At 42.6% G+C, this 16,376-nt stretch overlaps 1 protein-coding gene across 5 annotated transcripts; it reads left to right on the top strand.

Annotated features, from left to right (window-relative positions):
• The first annotated feature begins 196 nt into the window (after positions 1–196).
• On the top strand, positions 197–14,516 carry tab1 (TGF-beta activated kinase 1/MAP3K7 binding protein 1). Of its 5 annotated transcripts, none has more exons than XM_079337442.1 (12): positions 197–292; positions 414–514; positions 1,514–1,644; positions 2,422–2,575; positions 3,191–3,286; positions 3,938–4,073; positions 7,118–7,234; positions 8,489–8,600; positions 9,772–9,916; positions 10,211–10,424; positions 11,569–11,629; positions 13,913–14,516. In XM_079337442.1, exons 2-12 carry the CDS (start codon positions 482–484, stop codon positions 14,136–14,138), a joined length of 1,425 nt encoding a protein of 474 aa, XP_079193568.1. In that variant the 5' UTR covers positions 197–292; positions 414–481; the 3' UTR covers positions 14,139–14,516. The 5 variants fall into 5 exon arrangements, with proteins under 5 accessions (XP_079193568.1, XP_079193569.1, XP_079193567.1 ...); XM_079337443.1 differs by having other exon boundaries at positions 198–292; positions 13,916–14,516; XM_079337441.1 differs by having other exon boundaries at positions 200–292; positions 11,476–11,629; positions 13,916–14,516.
• Positions 14,517–16,376: the final 1,860 nt, after the last annotated feature.

Raw genomic sequence — 16,376 nt, 5'->3', positions numbered from 1 at the left:
ATTGCTCTTGATGAGGGCAGAACTCGATCATGATTTAGATCAAATTAGCCTGTAAGGCCGTTGTCTTAAAACATAGGCCATAAATGTTGCTAGCTTTGAAGATTTGCAAATGTAAATGAAACAAACAACAACTTCTCAAGACATGAAAGGAGAGAGAGCACGCAATATTCAAATGAAGGTTGAAGATTTGTTTTACGACTTTACTGTAGCCCAGTCTCCAAATCCATTAAGTGTATTTTAGGTTGTGGTGCCATCTTTCTTGAACATTACCATGGCCAAACTGAATCGGAAAGTAAGCATATTGTAGTCTTTTGCGTTAAATGTTTAAGATCCTCTCTAGGCCTAGACTACATGTTGTGAATAACACAATTTATTTCTTATTATGTTTACTGTCTATGAGTAACACTGTGAAGGGTATCACCTGGAAACTTTCAATTCCGACTTTTCCACGAATCTGTGAACGCATCGAGTACCGTCCACCATGGCGGCCCAACGGAGGAATTTGATGCAGAGTGTGAGTGGAAAAAAACTGCTTTTATTTCTCTCTCGACCCTGTAAAGTCCCAGTCTAGCTGGTCTTGAGAAGCACATTTGTGCCCTTTACCTCACCCCGTTCGTCATTTTTTAAGTTTATTTCGTTCAGCATGGTTTCATGTAGTGATGCTAATGTTAGCTAATACAGATGGGTTTAGTTATCGGCTTACTTAAAGCTAGCTAGCTTCCCCAAAGTTCATCTCAAGATAATGCCATTTATTGGTTTTATATAATGTTGGTAACAACAGGAGAAGGTAACTGTGTTTTTGGTATACATTTTGAATTAACTACAGGCCTCACCCATAATATGCCATTTAACTAAGGTTCAGAGATGGCTAAATATATATTTTGTAGTTTTCTGTCACTCACGTCGTAAACATAGTTACAATGTGTGTTTATTTATTTGGTAATGATGTCTAGAAAACGGCTTTGTCTTTCCTTGATGATTTTGGGGCTAGCCTTATTTATTTATGTCAGTGTCATAACAGGAAAAAGTTAGATTACCTCAATCATGTTCTTCAAAATAAGTATCCACCAAAACAGAACAAAGTCCCTCAAAAGCTTCATTTGTTAACACTGAAAATATTCTTATTGTATACAAGAAACACTTGTATGCAATAACATATTTATTAGTTTTTGATTACACTCCATTCATGGTACAGTTCAAACCAGACATCATTTGAGATCACTGTAGAAAACGATTTCCTAACCCTGTTTTGAACGTCTTTTTTGTTGTTGTTGCAAATGATTGTGTGAAGACATGTCAGCATTTTAAATGTTGTGCATCCATAATATCTTTTTTTTCTAAATCATGACAATACTAACAATACTAAAAATGCAGCGCTATCCAAATAATAATTTAAAAAGAAAATCATATACTCCTTGCAACGGTCAGTGTGCATACAGATCACTACAGACAATTTATTGTCAAATGATTCATTAGTTTAGTTTGATAATCTTCTGTTTGTTTGCCTTTACAGCATCAGAGCTGGACAGATGACCTGCCTCTGTGTCAGATGTGTGGGGTTGGCACTGCACCAAACTGTGTTTACGGCCCTGATGGTAAAGGAAGTCAAAGCCACACCAACGAGGACGGACATCTTGGCTTTAGGTGAGACACTGGACACACAAAACCACCTCAATCAGATCGAGTGTGTGTGACATGAAATTAAAGGACAAAGGAAATAAGAAAAAAAAAGTTGAACCTTGTCTGATAATAAAAAAAAAAAAGGGGGGGGGGGGTGACAGGCTTTTCTTTGACCTAAACAGGACTGTTTTTTTATAACACAGGACTTAAAAGGGATTTGACCACACTTTGACATGTGTTATGTAATGGAAGTCCTTCATTTTAGGACGTCCTCTGACAGAGGTTCAATTGAATCATTAAGTGATCAACATTACACCTCTGAGTCAGAATACATTATGTGACTACTGATAGTGTGAACACGAGAGTCTTCAGCAGGGCACAATCAGAGCAATGCGCTCGACAGGGTCAACAGGTTGTTTCAGTGACTGCACGTCTTTGCTTGTCTGATCATGTGTAAATAAATCCCCTCCTCCCAAACAATGGGAAAGTTAGTGTTTGATGTTTGTTTACAGACAAACACAGTCGTTTTTTTTTTCTAAAAGTACTGATGAGGAGTTTTTAAAAAATCAGGAAGTAAGTAGTAAAAATAGTCAGTGACATGATCAGTTCACAGGTTAACGTTTAAAGTGACAGAAGTAGTGAAAATGACCCAGTTAAAGAATACAGTGACTTTACCTCCCAAGTACACACAACACACTCCAATCCTAATACCTTAACCTGAAGATACTTTGTTCAGCACTGTCGTTGTCTAGAAGGGTAACAGAAGCCACACGTTTGTTTTGCTCTCTTTCCACCAATCAGAAGCGAGGACGGCTGTTTCCTGTACGGGGTTTTTAACGGTTACGATGGCAGCAGAGTGGCCAGTTTTGCCTCTCAGTGTCTGACAGCTGAACTGCTGCTGGGACAGCTCAACTCCAGTCACACTGACAACGATGTGCGCAGGATCCTCACACAGGTGTGTGTGTGTGTTCAGATTCTGGTGTGTTGTTTTGCTCCAGTTAGGCACGAGATTGTGTAAAGGGAAATGTGTTCATTGAAGTGATACATTTAAAGTAGTAGTATGTACAGTGTAATAAGCAGGATAATGTTTTGTGAGTGGACTTAGCTCAACTAGCGAGTCGCTCTCGCAGGGGTGTCCAAAGTGCAAAAGTATTTTGTTATTTTAAAAGGCTTTTTTGTTAAACATTCTGATCTACAAAGCCTTACTATTTTTAAAAAAGATTAGAACACACTAGTTCCTCACTGTAATTATTTATTGTGTATTTACGTTATGTTTGAAGAGGTCAATATACAAAAGTTTCCTTACAGTATTATTTAAAATATTAAAAAAACCTGTGGCCTGCAAGCGATTCTAACGCGACAATTTCAGCCCGCAGGAAAAAAAAGGTTTTGGACAGCACTGTTATACTGCAACCTGCCAGCTCTACGTGATCTCTTACTTTATTCCAAATCTGATTCTGGCATTTTGACAATCTTCTGAGTTTAACACTACATTAAAACATAATGTCCACCGTTTTTCATCCAGTCACGTCTCTTGTTGTTGTTGTTGTTGTTGTTGTTGTTGTTGTAGGCCTTTGATGTGGTGGAGAAGAGCTACTTGAAGACCATAGGTGACGCTCTGGCTGAGAAAGCTCACTTATCCAACTACCTCCTACCACACAATGAGGTACAAACACACACATACACACACACACACACACACACACAAACTGTCCTGAGCATACTGACACATCAGGCCGAAATTCGAGAACAAGGATTCTCCGTCGGTTTCCATAGCAACCACCGATTTGGGCATTAGTGTGAGCTAATGCTCAGCCATTGGAGAATGAGCTTTTTATGTGTCTAATTGGGCTCATCAGCCTATTTCATTAGGTGAGCCAGTCTCAGTGCTTCCCCCCCCCCCCCTTCTTTCCACTTCACATGGAGTTGTATCCTGATCACGCTGCTGGTGTGGGCATCTTTGTTAAATGTTGTTCATTGCTTGAGATTCATCAAGAACATCCGGTTATAATCCATTTTTCCATAATCTTGTTTTTATCTCCTTCATGCTCTCTTCCTATCTCCTGCTCCTACTCATCTCTTATCCTTTTTCATCTCACCTCTTGCTTGTCCTTCTTTTTTTTCTTTTTTCCCCCCTCCTCCACTTCTCTTCCTTTATTTCACTCTTCCTCTTTCATCATTCACCTCAAATTATTTTATTCTGCTGTCGGCTCTTCTTTCCTCCCCTCCCATGCGACTCACAACATCCTCTTTATCAATTCTAATTCTCTTATTATTCTCTCCTTCCTACTCTCCTCTCTTCCTCTCGGCTCCTCAGAATGTGTCATTCCATCACTCCTCTCAGAGTCAGAAGGTCCAGGAGCGTCTGAAGGAGCTGGAGCAGGAAGTCTCAGGAGGAGCGACGGCTGTGGTAGCTTTGATCCTCAATAACAAGCTTTATATTGCTAATGTTGGTATGTGTATACACACACACACACACACACACACACACACACACAGTTTTACCTTACCTTTCATCTTCGGAGAAACACTGGAAAAATTACAGCAAAAACATTTCAAGGTGCACCAGTAGATGTCAGGCTTCAACCGGTTTTGGTTGAGAGCTCGTCGCTCAACTATGAAGATCCATGTCAGAGACGAGACTTTTGTTACAATTTGAGGAAAGTGGAAAGTCAAAAGGAACACATCTGGTTCAAGGCCCGACTTTAGTGACTGGTTCAGGAAACGCTGGGGCAGATTATATTCACCACTGATGTTTAGAAAAAAGAAGAATGTAAAGTTTCACAATGGTGCTTTTCCTTGAATTGTGTTGGTAATGATTATTAAGTGCATGGACATAAATGCAGATGTTGTCAAACATGGAAAGGGTTGCAAAAAAACCCACAAAAAAAACACATTAATTTGCCATTTTTCTTAAGAGCCTGAACCGACGTGAGCCAGACGAGTTGAAAGCTTTTCCTCGACTTACGCTGCAGAGAGTTTATTTATACACGGGAGCAGAAACATTTTCCCACAGGTTCTGATTTCTTTGGCGCTGAGACAGTTGTTGGAATCACATTGATTCGAAGCATAACCTTACAAAACGGGTCACTGTTTTTGAATCCCTGCAGAGGCTGGAAGCATGATCTCGTCCTGAGCCAGTCTTGTTAGCGTATAAATACTCGCGCTTGTTTGTCCAGGTTTTCACTTTACACTTTAAGTGACAGAAAAACAGATATGGATTTGTCAAATCCTTTCAAAAGAGAAACTTACCAAAACATGAAGGAAACTAGGATTGGGCATTTACTGTAATCTCAACACTCAAGAACGCTCATCTCCTAATGAATGAGTAACCGCTGACTCACTAATTATAGATATTTTTACTGCGGGGGAAAAAAAGGTCGATGGACCTCCTTGATCTCCTCCTAGGCAGCTGTGAAAGTGAGATGGTACATGAGGGCTGCCGCTCATCTACAGCAGTCTTTAAATCACAGCGTTTAGTGTTAGATGAAATGACAAGTGTTCCAGATCGGCCCCGACCCTGCTGCAACCTTCTTCGTTCATCTTTCACAGCCTTTGTTCGCAGCGACGTTCTGGTTCGACCCCGGCCTCGTCTGCCTGTCGCCGTCTCTGCAGGTTTCTTTAACGCCACTGATTATTGCAAATGCACATGGCACGTGGTCTTCTTCGCTCCTCGTCACAGCTGACCCGGCGTCTGAGTAAACGAGCCGTTCTGTGTTCGTAGCGTCGTCTCCCTATTTTTGGAGCCATTTGTCCCTTGAGGCTTGCCGTTGGCTTCTGTAAAGCACTTGTCGTTGCAGTTGGGAGTAGTGAATTGTTACTCGAATTCCGTCAACGGGAAAGAAATCCTTTTTAGCCGTGATTTAATCTCAGCTTCCTGGCGAGGCTGCTGTTAGGTTCACACTCTCCTGTCTTGCATTTTAGATTTTTTTTTTTTTTTTTTTGCAGGTCGAGAGAAAAAAAGCCATTCAACCTCTCACTGGGATCTCCTTGTCTTTAGTCTTGCAGATCGAGGCACTGAGCAGAAAATGGGGCCGACTAATTAGCAGCCAAGTAGAAAGAAGGACTCCTTCCTCATTGGTCTATTGTGATGGGGTCAGGAGTTTAAAGGTCCCTTATTATTGCCCTTTTTTGGGTTCATATATCTAAATAAAGTACGCTCACAATCGCTAATGTTCTCCTGCTCCATGCAGCGTCTCTCACCTGCCCGTGTTTCTAACACTCAGAATCCTCAACGAAGAGAGAGAGAGAGAGAAAAAGAAAAGGTCCTGAGGTGCGCCCATTCTGATCGGATGATTATAAGGCACATCAAAAACAGACGTGGCGAGCTTTTCCTGTCTCATGTGTAAAAGCTTTGCACATAGGAACATGAGGATTCTCACCAAGTATACCAGGAGGGTTAGAGACCAACGCACTCATCCCTGGACTTTACAAACACAATGAACTTCCTGTTAAACACACAGGGTTTACTCATGCTGAAGTTCAGGGCCTCACAGAGAGGATTTTATTACAGTGAGCTTTATTGAAGGGCCTCTTTAAAATATCAGAGCAGCAGCTCTTTACAGACTTTAAAAGGCGGTCCTGTCAGGACGACCTCTCACATAGTTTTTAAGGACAGATGTTATTGAAGCTTTGAGTCATGGTTTGTTTATTATTTATTTAATTTTTGTTCCAAACCTGTAGTTTATATGTTCGGCTGTCCTCACCTCTCTGGTCATTAAAGATAGGATCACAGTGTGAAAACGGGGTCATTTAAAAGAAGTACATGTTGATATAAAACAGGAGTTGGACTCCATCTAATCTTCATTCGAAGGCCATTATTTAACTCCACTAAGTCATCGGGGCAGGTTGTGAGTCAGACGATTTGTCCCCGCCTCATGAACGTGTGACAAATCAGAAGGTCCAAATCCTCTCAGAGAGTGTCATCGAAAAAAAATCATTCAAGTCAACGTTATTACCTTCAAACCATCTCCAGGTTTCTTTTCCTTTCTGATCGCTGTGCAACTCTCAAGTGTTTTTATTTTTATTTTTTTACTTGATGCTGTGTTTCTCTTTCTGGTCTTAAACAGTCTTTTAAAAGTTTAAAAAATGCTGACTCACATAACACGCCGAGTCATTCCCAGGATCCACCTCTTAGGGAAAGAAAGATGAAGCTAATTAAGACCGCGGATGTCTGAAGCGTGGCTTGTCTTTATTCAACCCATTTTGTTTATGTAAGTGATCATGTCGTTATCAGTCCAGAGTATTAGCCTCTGCTTCTGTTATGAAATGTACACTCACCTGCAGTCTGTTGATGAATAAAGCTAATGGTGACATCCACCTTCGATCACTATAAGCACGAGAATAAAGTACACAGGCATTTAAGCGATTTGCATTGTTTATAATTCGAGAAGTGTAATACCACATTGTCACAGCCTTCAGTAACCTGACTACATGCATCATGTTTTCATCACAGTAATATAAAAATGTCTTGTTTATGTTTGTGTGCTGTCTCCAGGTACAAACCGTGCTCTGCTGTGTAAGTCGAGCAGCGACGGGCAGAACCAGGTTCTCCAGATCGGCCGGCCTCACAGCACTGACAATGAAGACGAGCTGCAGAGACTGGCTGCACTGGGTGAGACACTCAGACAGTTAGACGTTCACAAACGTAGGCGACAGAGACTGAACAAAGACGGACGGACCCTCTGTGACAGGCTGTGTGCGAGTAGCAGGCGTAGCTTCGTGCTTACTTTACTGACTGGTTGTCGCTCTGCTCAAAAACAAACAAAGAATCAACGTTGCTCAATTTGACTAAATGTTTGACGTTTAAACGTTACGAAGTCCCACCGAGTTGTCAACAACTGTAAGATACCTTTACCACCCAGCCTGAGCATGCTCAGAACTGTGGCGAAACAAGATTTAAACAACCTCACTGTCTGGAAGGAGAACAGCTTTGGTGGGAGGCTCATGAGGCTCAGACTCGCATGAGATCATACCAAACACATGCATTGTGTGTGTAGAATACAACCAGGAGTTATGGCTCGTACTCATTCTTAGTTTATCGCACTTTTTTATTGTCATCTCGATGTTGAACATTTGTCTCGAATCGTTCAGGCTAAGCTCCAACGATCAGTTTTAGACCAAAGTCTGAAAAAAAATCTTTTGAAAATGTTTTTTTTTTTAACAACTTTGATTTCAGTTTCCTTTGACTCTAAAACAAAACGTGTGGCAATGAGAGATGACTAAACACTTTCTTGCTCACATGAGTATCTAATAAGCACAGCAGCATGTGTTGCTTCAGACAGGAATAGCTTGTGTTTTGTGCAGGATGCACCATAGAGACGCAGCTATTAGCCTAGCCCCGCTGTTATAGACTCACATGCAGCCATCCGTCCACGGTGGGACAGCCTCGCTAAAGTTAAGTGGTCTCGTGTAGCAGAGGTAACGTACATCGCGATGAGCTTTGCAGGAGAGGCGTCGGGTGCGGCCTGGAACCTGTGACGAACGGAACGGAGAATTAGCTGCATTGTTCAGCAACGTTTCACTCCACATGAGGAGACAAGGAGGCAGCGCTCTCTGTCTCTCTTTGTTCTCTTGCTGCTCCTCTCTCATAATGATTCCGTTGTTCAGGCCCTTCTCCAATTCAATCCAATGATTCAAATGAAATTGCAGTCATTCCATTAACCTTCGCTGAAGGTGACCTCCCCTCCCTCATATTTTCATACATCCCACTCCCCCATCCTCCCACTCCCACCTCCTGCCTCTGCTGATTGCTCTTGTCTTATTGCTTTATCCTCTCATTCTTCATAACCCCCCCACCCCCATATCATCATACAGCAATCCTTAATGTAAGCTCCTCCCTCTGTCCTCCTCTCTGCTTCTTAAACAGGCGTGGATTCAGCCCGAGTGAAACAGGCGGGGCAGATCGCTGGTCAGAGCAGCACCAGGAGGCTCGGAGACTACAGGGTCAAGTTCAACTACAACGACATCGACTTACTCAGGTGAAGACGTCGACACCGAGCCACGCAGCCGCTTCGCGTTTATGTCATTTACGTATTGTTCTGCATCGACGAGCCATACACACACATGATAACCAAACGATGTACGTTACAATTACACATTTTCTTTTTCAATTTTTTTAACAAAAAAAAAGAAGAAGAAAAAAAAGAAAAGAAAATCCAGATTTCTTTACAAGAACTTTCTTTCGATCTGACTGAGAGGGCAGCTCCGTTTTAGAAATGTGTTGTTGTGATGATGAAAAAGACCGAGCAGATGTTCCAATGTGTCTCCCTGGGAGCGGTCTGAGAGGTTCTTGTTTTGCAGAAGAATACAAAAGACAGATAACACGTTAACGTGGTTTCGCAGACGGCACAGGGGAATATAATGTGAACTCATGTTAACCCTAACATGATGTCCAGTAATCTGACAAACAGAAAGATGATCATGTTTTGGTGCAATTCAAACAGCGCTCGCATCGCAGCACCGGATATGTCGCGCACCTTTATTTATTTTATTTTTTTCGCGCCTGTTGTCCTCCCAGCAACATTTCCTCACTCTCTTCAGCTACGTCCTCATCTCGTGAGCTCACAAGCGCAAATATTCCGACAGAAGACGTCTCGCTTTTTCAAAGATGCGATACTTACATGTCCCCTGACGTCAAGCCCCGCCCCTTTAGTCTGTGGGCTTAATATGGAACTGGGGCCAAGTCTGATCATGTCCAAGTCTGATAAGTTGTCCGTTGGTAACGTTGTGTACATGCAGCTCTGGCTACACAGTGGAGGCTCTGTTTCCACAGAATGTTCTGTATTATCAGGTCAGACTCTGCCCTGCTTTCACCACCAGCTCAGCTTCTTGAAGTTATCATGATCCGGTGGGCTCTCTCTCTCTCTCTCTCTCTCTCTCTCTCCCTCTCTCCCTCTCTCCCTCTCCCTCCATATTTTTGATGCAGGCCACATGTACAGCAAGTGATTCGTTTTGATCCGTCACATTAGCTTGATTGTGTTTAGTCCAGGTGCATTTACTGTATCTTTTCCGTTTTGCCTCACCCCCTCCTCGCTCTCTTTTCACGTCGCCTCCTCCCTCCACTCTCTGCTTTTTATCCTCCTCCTCCTCCTCTCTTTGATAATGCGTCTGCTAATGTATCGATCTCCTCCTGTCCTCCTCCACCATCAGTGCGGCCAAGACGGGGCCAATCATTGCAGAGCCGGAGATTCATGGCAGCCAGCCTTTGGACAGTGTGACGGGTTTCTTGCTGCTGATGTCAGAGGGTCTCATCAATGCCCTTGAGTCGGCCCATGGCGCCGAACAAGCTAATCAGGTTAGCAGATTTACACTGACGACCAAAACCACTTTCCCTTCACTTTGTTTTTTATCGTTTTACTTTTTTACTTCTACCCAAACAATTTCTTATCTCTTTTTTATTAAGGTCATCGTGTTGTACTTTTTTTTTTTTTTGAGTTCTTTATCTTTTTCTTGCCCCATTTTCAATTCAAGTTTCTTCCCCCTCAATTGTTTTTTCTCCGATCGGCCTCTTTTCACCCTCCTCATCTTTTATAATCCATAACATCTCTCCATCTCTGACTCCTGTTCTCCTCTGCTTTCCATGTTAAAGGAAATCGTTGCCATGGTAGCAGCAGAACTGGCCCAGCAGAGCAGCCTGGAGGCGGCAGCTCAGTCGGTGGTGGAGCGAGTCAAACGGCTTCACCACGACGTCTACGTGTCTGGCCGTCAGAGGGCGACTTACTGTTCCCGGCACGAGGACATGACCCTGCTCATCCGCACCATCAACTATCCGCTGGCTGACGGAGCGCTAACACCAACGCAGGGTAGGAAAGTGCATTCTGGGTATTGTTTAGATTGTAGAAAAACATGGCGACCTCCGTACTATCCACACCATCAAACATTTCCACGTTTGTTTCAGAAAAGCTTTTTTTATGCATGAAGAAGACGTGTGAGACAGATTCACACAAACCACTGAGCAAACTTTAAACTCCATGATTCAGAATAAGTCAAACACTCGTAACTGTAACTGTTCAGTATATAAGTAGGAGGCAAGGATGGACAAAAGAAACAATCTAGAGAGAAAAGATTCAGGATAAAACCAGCTGCTTTATTTATTTGAATGATGGGATTTTTTTTTAATTTTTTTAATGTTACTACTTTCTATTGGGTGCTGGAAATAAAGAATTAGAAAATAAAGATAAATTGTTTATTTACAAAAAACTTGAACTTGACTGTAAGGCAGTCGAGGCAACAGGCGTCAAATAAATAATTTAAGCCAATCGGCTGTCTGCATTTTAGCTTGTGCAGCACTTTTCTTCTCAGCGAACAAACGTTCAGAGTGCAAACACTCCTGAGAGTCGAACCAGCCCTTTTTCTGCCCGAAAAAAACCAAAACAAAACAAAAAACGCTAAGTGGACACAGAGCCTTAGCCTGCAGTATTTGACTCAACAAGCTTGTGAACAGGAAGTTGTGCCAGATGAAGCTATTCTTCAGCTTTTATTTAGACAAGTCTACTTACTGCTGAAGTCTTAAAAATTAAAAAAAAAAAATATATATATATATATATATATATATATATTTAAAAAGATTGAAACATCTTGTTGGATTTGGATTTTATTGCATTTTAAAGTTTCTGAGACGAGGATTTGTTTAAATCTATCCGTCCTGCTCTGATATCCTCACAGAGCCAAAATAACACAAGTCCAGACGGAGAGATAAAAAAAAAAAATCCAATTTACTCCAAGATTTCAAAATACCACTTAAATGCTGAGGCTGCACATTCGGTTCGAATCGTTTTTTGGGGGGTTTTTTCTCGGGCCTCAAATGGATGACGACCCGACATAAAGGATAGTACTGCTCTATCCGTGTTACAGGTGGGCGTATCTATCCCGTGTCAATTCCCTACTCCAACAGCCAGAGCACCAGTAAAACCAGTGTCACCCTCTCACTGGTCATGCCCTCTCAAGGTACCCTCACCAACGGAACCAACACAGCCTCCACTGTGGAGGAAGGAACGCCCACACCAGGGTAAGCTGTCCTTCTCTTTACCATCGCTCCGTCCTCACGCTGGGCTTCGTCTGGGACCGGCTTGATTTCTTGCTGTGCGTGCTTTGAACAAGCTTTTTTATTTGTTTTATTTTTTGGGTTGGGGGGTGGGAACCTCTGATGTTGTTTACTCTATCCATAAACTTTGCTTTCCTGCTTCTGTTGCGGCTTCTGTGTGAGCCTAATTTTGGATCCACTCCTCCCCTCTCTACTCACAAGTTTATTTTGGGTGTAATTTAGATAAGCACGATTCTCGACTCCCTCATCCCTCCCTTGCTGTATTTATTTTAGGTTGAGCTTGATTGGCCCTCCCACTGCAGTGCTTATTTATGTGTCAGCATGGTGTTCACCTCCCTATTGTTCTGCCGCTGTGTGTGTGTGTGTATTCGCAGATGACAGCGAATGGCGAGGTCCAGCTGCAAAAGTATTTCAACATTCAGCTTAAAGACGAGGAGAATGAAAGCATTTTCAAGTTATTCAATAAGGAATACTTCTGTGGATTGTTTACCCGTGATTTTTGACGGCATTCTGCGAAACCCAAGTACACAGAAGTTATGTTCCAGACAGGAAGTGCACTCGGAGTATCAGATTAATTCGTCGTAGAGCTTGTGAGAAGGCCCCCCCCCCCCAAAAAAAAAAAAAAAATCGTGAGATAAACTGCATTCACGTTACAAAGTAAACAGGATAGTGCACGTGTGTACATTTCATTGGCCAGCACACAGCCTCGCTGGTTTGATTTGGTGTTGCAGCAAAAAAAAAAAAAAAAACTCTTCACTGGAGAGCCTTTTTTTTTTTCTTGCACCGCTAGGCCTCCAAAGTGGCCCCATTCCAGCCAGAGGAGAGAGGCTTTTCCCAGTTGTTCTCAATCCTTGTCCTGTTCAACAGTAAGAGGCCGCTGGCAGTCAGTCACAACGACAGTGTCAGCGTCCTTCTGATGTGGAGCACAGACAGTATGTAGACCTGCTAATGTCACTGTTGTTGGTTTCTAGAGAGGCCTGATTTTCTGAAGGATAATAATTATTCATAGTCCGGGGCGTGATTGACCCCCCGTCAATCACGGCTCAGCTGTTCGTCAATGAGGCTTTAATAAAGCGACCGCCATTGTAGACCCGAACAAAGCTGCATCGATCTCCAGCGCCTCCTCTGCATCACTTCCTGTCTGATGACTTCTGATGTCCTTTAGTGGTGATCTTACTGCAGAAAGCTGCTTTTTCCCCCAAAAGACAGAGGCGAGTTCCTCCTATAAGGGGGCCGCTTTGAAAAGTCCTCCCACAATTGTTTTCAATGATTATTTAAAAAAAAAAAAAAAACATCGAGCTTATCTCCTTTTCTTGCATGAGCACTAATGACAGACATGGCCTTTACTTTAGCATGAAGAGATCAATATTACTGACAAGTTTTTTCTTTTTCTTTTTTTTTGTTCTAATCTTAAATGACAGTGTTATCTGTGGATCACCTGTAGTTCACTAACCTACATGCAGTTCTCTCTTTCTCAACATTTTAAGCATAAAATGTACTACAGATGGGTTTTTATTTATTTATTTTATTTTATTTTTTTGGTTGGGGGGGGGGGGCAGCTCTGAGAGGTGGATGTGAATAATGGCACTGTCAAGGGCAAAGTCAGCAGAGTGCTTTCAAGACCATTTAGAATCCCATAATGACAACAACAACAAAAGCACTCAGCAAGCAGCAAAGACGGTTTCATATCAACATGTAACAATTCAAGTCTGGTTTTTACGTCAGTTAAATGTACGATTCCTTCAAAAGCATAATGTTTTTAGACCTTCTCGCAGCATGCTTGAAATGCACCAGATCTTGCTTACGTCTACCTGTGGGACATTCAACACGAGTAGGACTGTGCTCCTGGCTGCTGCTTTCTCTTCTCAGCATGTGCACACTTTTCTTCCCCTCTTTTCTCCTCTGCTGTCCTTGCTTCTCCTTTTTCAGCATGTTCAATCCCGCTACCTGCCAAGCGTCCGTCGACATCCTGCAGCCTATAATTGAACTCCCTTTTTCCCCCTTCTCTCCTCTCCCCCTCTCCACCTCTCTCCTCTCTCTATCCTCCACCCCTCCCTCTCCCCCTCCACGCGCCCTCCCTCTCTCCACCTCCCTGCAATGCTTCTCCACCCACCATGTGGATCCCTTCCTCTCCTCGGATGCCCGAACGTCTCCCTCGTCCATCCCCTCTCTCGTACCCGCGCTCTCCTCTTCCTCCAACCGACCGCCCTTCCCCTCCTCCCTCTTTTACTCCTCCACTCTCCCCAGCAGCCAAAGCCCCACAGCCACCCTCCAGTCCACCAACACCCAGACGCAGAGCTCCAGCTCCAGCTCAGGAGACGGGAGCCTTTTCCGACAAAGAGGCAGCCAGGCCGCTCAGCCCGACGAGACGGGCCGGGTCCCGCCTTACGTGGACTTCAGTCAGTTTTACTCTCTGTGGGGGAACGATCACATCGACAACCAGAGCACCCACGGAGGACTGGGACCCCAGTGAAGGAGGACAGGCTGGGTTCAGGTTTGAAAGGGATGGACTTGGTTTTCTGGCAGCAAGTAGCCAGCGTGGAGGAAAAGACTGAGGTGTTTCAAGTCTTGCTACCAAATTGTGAGTTAAGCTAGTAAGCAAAGAAAAGCCTCTGAAAAAAAACATCAGCAAGTAAACTCTTGTGTAAGAGATGCTGGTCATGAGTGATTGTGAATATATGTTATCCAGATTACAGCTGTTATTGTCAGATGTCAAATGTATCTACAAGAGCGGAGAATTAGTGGCGGTGTGAATGCTAACACACTGTAAGGCCTTATAATGAATGGATGGGTTTGAAAGTTGTTTTTAAAAAAAATAAAAATTAAAGTATATATCTGAATGAAAATCTGACTTGATTGTCACTGGCTCTGATTTAAAGAACTGAAACGCTGAACGTGGAGCTTTTCAAGGATCAACAATGAAAGGATTCAGTGACGAGCTCCAACACGAGAAGACAATGAGGCGTGGGAGGCCGGTGTCTTACTGGAAGCTGCGTCATCGCCGCAACACTCGAGTCCTTGACTGTGAAGCGTGGTGGGCTCTCTCAACAGGATGAAGAGAAATGAAAGAGGCCTCAGCAGGGTGACATTGATGGATGGGGAAAACACAGGGCCGGAGCTCGAGGCGACCGTATTCACAACCTGTTAAAGTAGAGAATCATATGGTGTTGAGGAGCAGGTTACAAGGTGGAGAGGAGTGATTGTTCAAGCAAATAGCCAGCCTTCCCTTTTTATTCGCCACCTAATGATTTCAGAAACCCCTTTGAAATATTCTAAAAATGTCATTCAAAATGTAAAACCTTGAAAAAAGCCTCCCAATCCAATTCTATTGGATATGGGTTTTTTTGTGGGTGTGTGGGTTTATTTGGAGTGACCTAAATGAGCGTCTTCTAGCCTGTATTAGTTTCAGAAGAAAGACAGATTGTCCAGCTAAAAACACATTTAACCTTAAATAAACAAGCTCTGGCTGCATTGTACTCTGTTGTACTAAGGTAGCCAATGGTGAAGAATTACATATGTTTGTATTCACTCCCATGAAAGGCTGACATCAGGGAATCCAAGAAGAACAAAATCCGGTTGTTACATCTAAAAGTGTCTCAGCATAAAACTGTATTTACACATTCCCCTTTTAAAAACACACGTGTTTTTCTAACATCGTCTATTATGTCCAGAGACGACTCCTGTTAGGAGTTAATCACATCCCCTAAATAAACGTCACACTGTTATGAAACCCTAATTGGCCTAATTATGTCTCTAATTAGAAACTCACACAAAAAGCAATAAACGTGGGTTAAATGACCAACACGTCTGAGCTGCTCTAACGCGCACACACTTGGTATCACAGCAGACGCAAAAAAAAAAAACGTTACTAATTGCTCACTAAAGACTTAATTGGTGTTATCCTGCAGCTAAGGTCATGACCCCATTCTTGAGAAGTCAGTTCAATTAACTGTATTGCTCCTTGTAGAAAGTGACGTATGATGAAAACGCAGGTGAGTGATGAGGGTTTGAATGGAGATGCCACCATCACTGCACTGGAACACGTCTCCTGTTTCAGTATTTTTCCTGTGATGGAAACATTGAATATGCACTTCTCAGTTTGTTTATGCTCTTTGAGAGGCTTTTGCTTGAGTGTTGGCAAATAAACAGCGGGCCCTTGCTTGACTTAGTATGTTCTCCAAACATGCTGGGTATACATGTGTTCGTGCGATAGACGGAGCTGGATGTAAGCACTCTGGTCATGTGACTGTTAACAGACATTTACTTCCTTTTTTTGTTGCTCATCTCAATATGATACAACCAAAAATAATGCCGAGAACACATCTATCTAAAAATATGCATTATATTATATTATATTTCATATCCAAAAGACACTAGACCTGGGGATTTAATAGTACACTCAACTCAGGATATGATATCACAATACAATTCTGTTCTACAGTTTTCTAGCTTTTATCAAGCAATAACATGAGAGTTAAGTTATGAATAAATACATTTCTTCAACTACTGTTTTCTGACAGTAAAGATGAGAGATATGTTCTTTACACAGGAGAAAGCCTCCCGCCCTTTATAAGTCGTTTTTTTGTTGTTTTGGAGTTGGAGCAAAACTACACAGTGACATCTTCCAAAGAGACCTTTATAATATTACTTTTATTAATAATTTATAGCGCACTTAAGGTATTTACTAGAGCACAGAAAACAGAATGTTTTG

This window comes from Symphodus melops, assembly GCF_947650265.1.
Source record: "Symphodus melops genome assembly, chromosome: 2".
NCBI lineage: Eukaryota > Metazoa > Chordata > Actinopteri > Labriformes > Labridae > Symphodus > Symphodus melops.
This window is presented reverse-complemented; position numbering and strand designations above follow the sequence as displayed.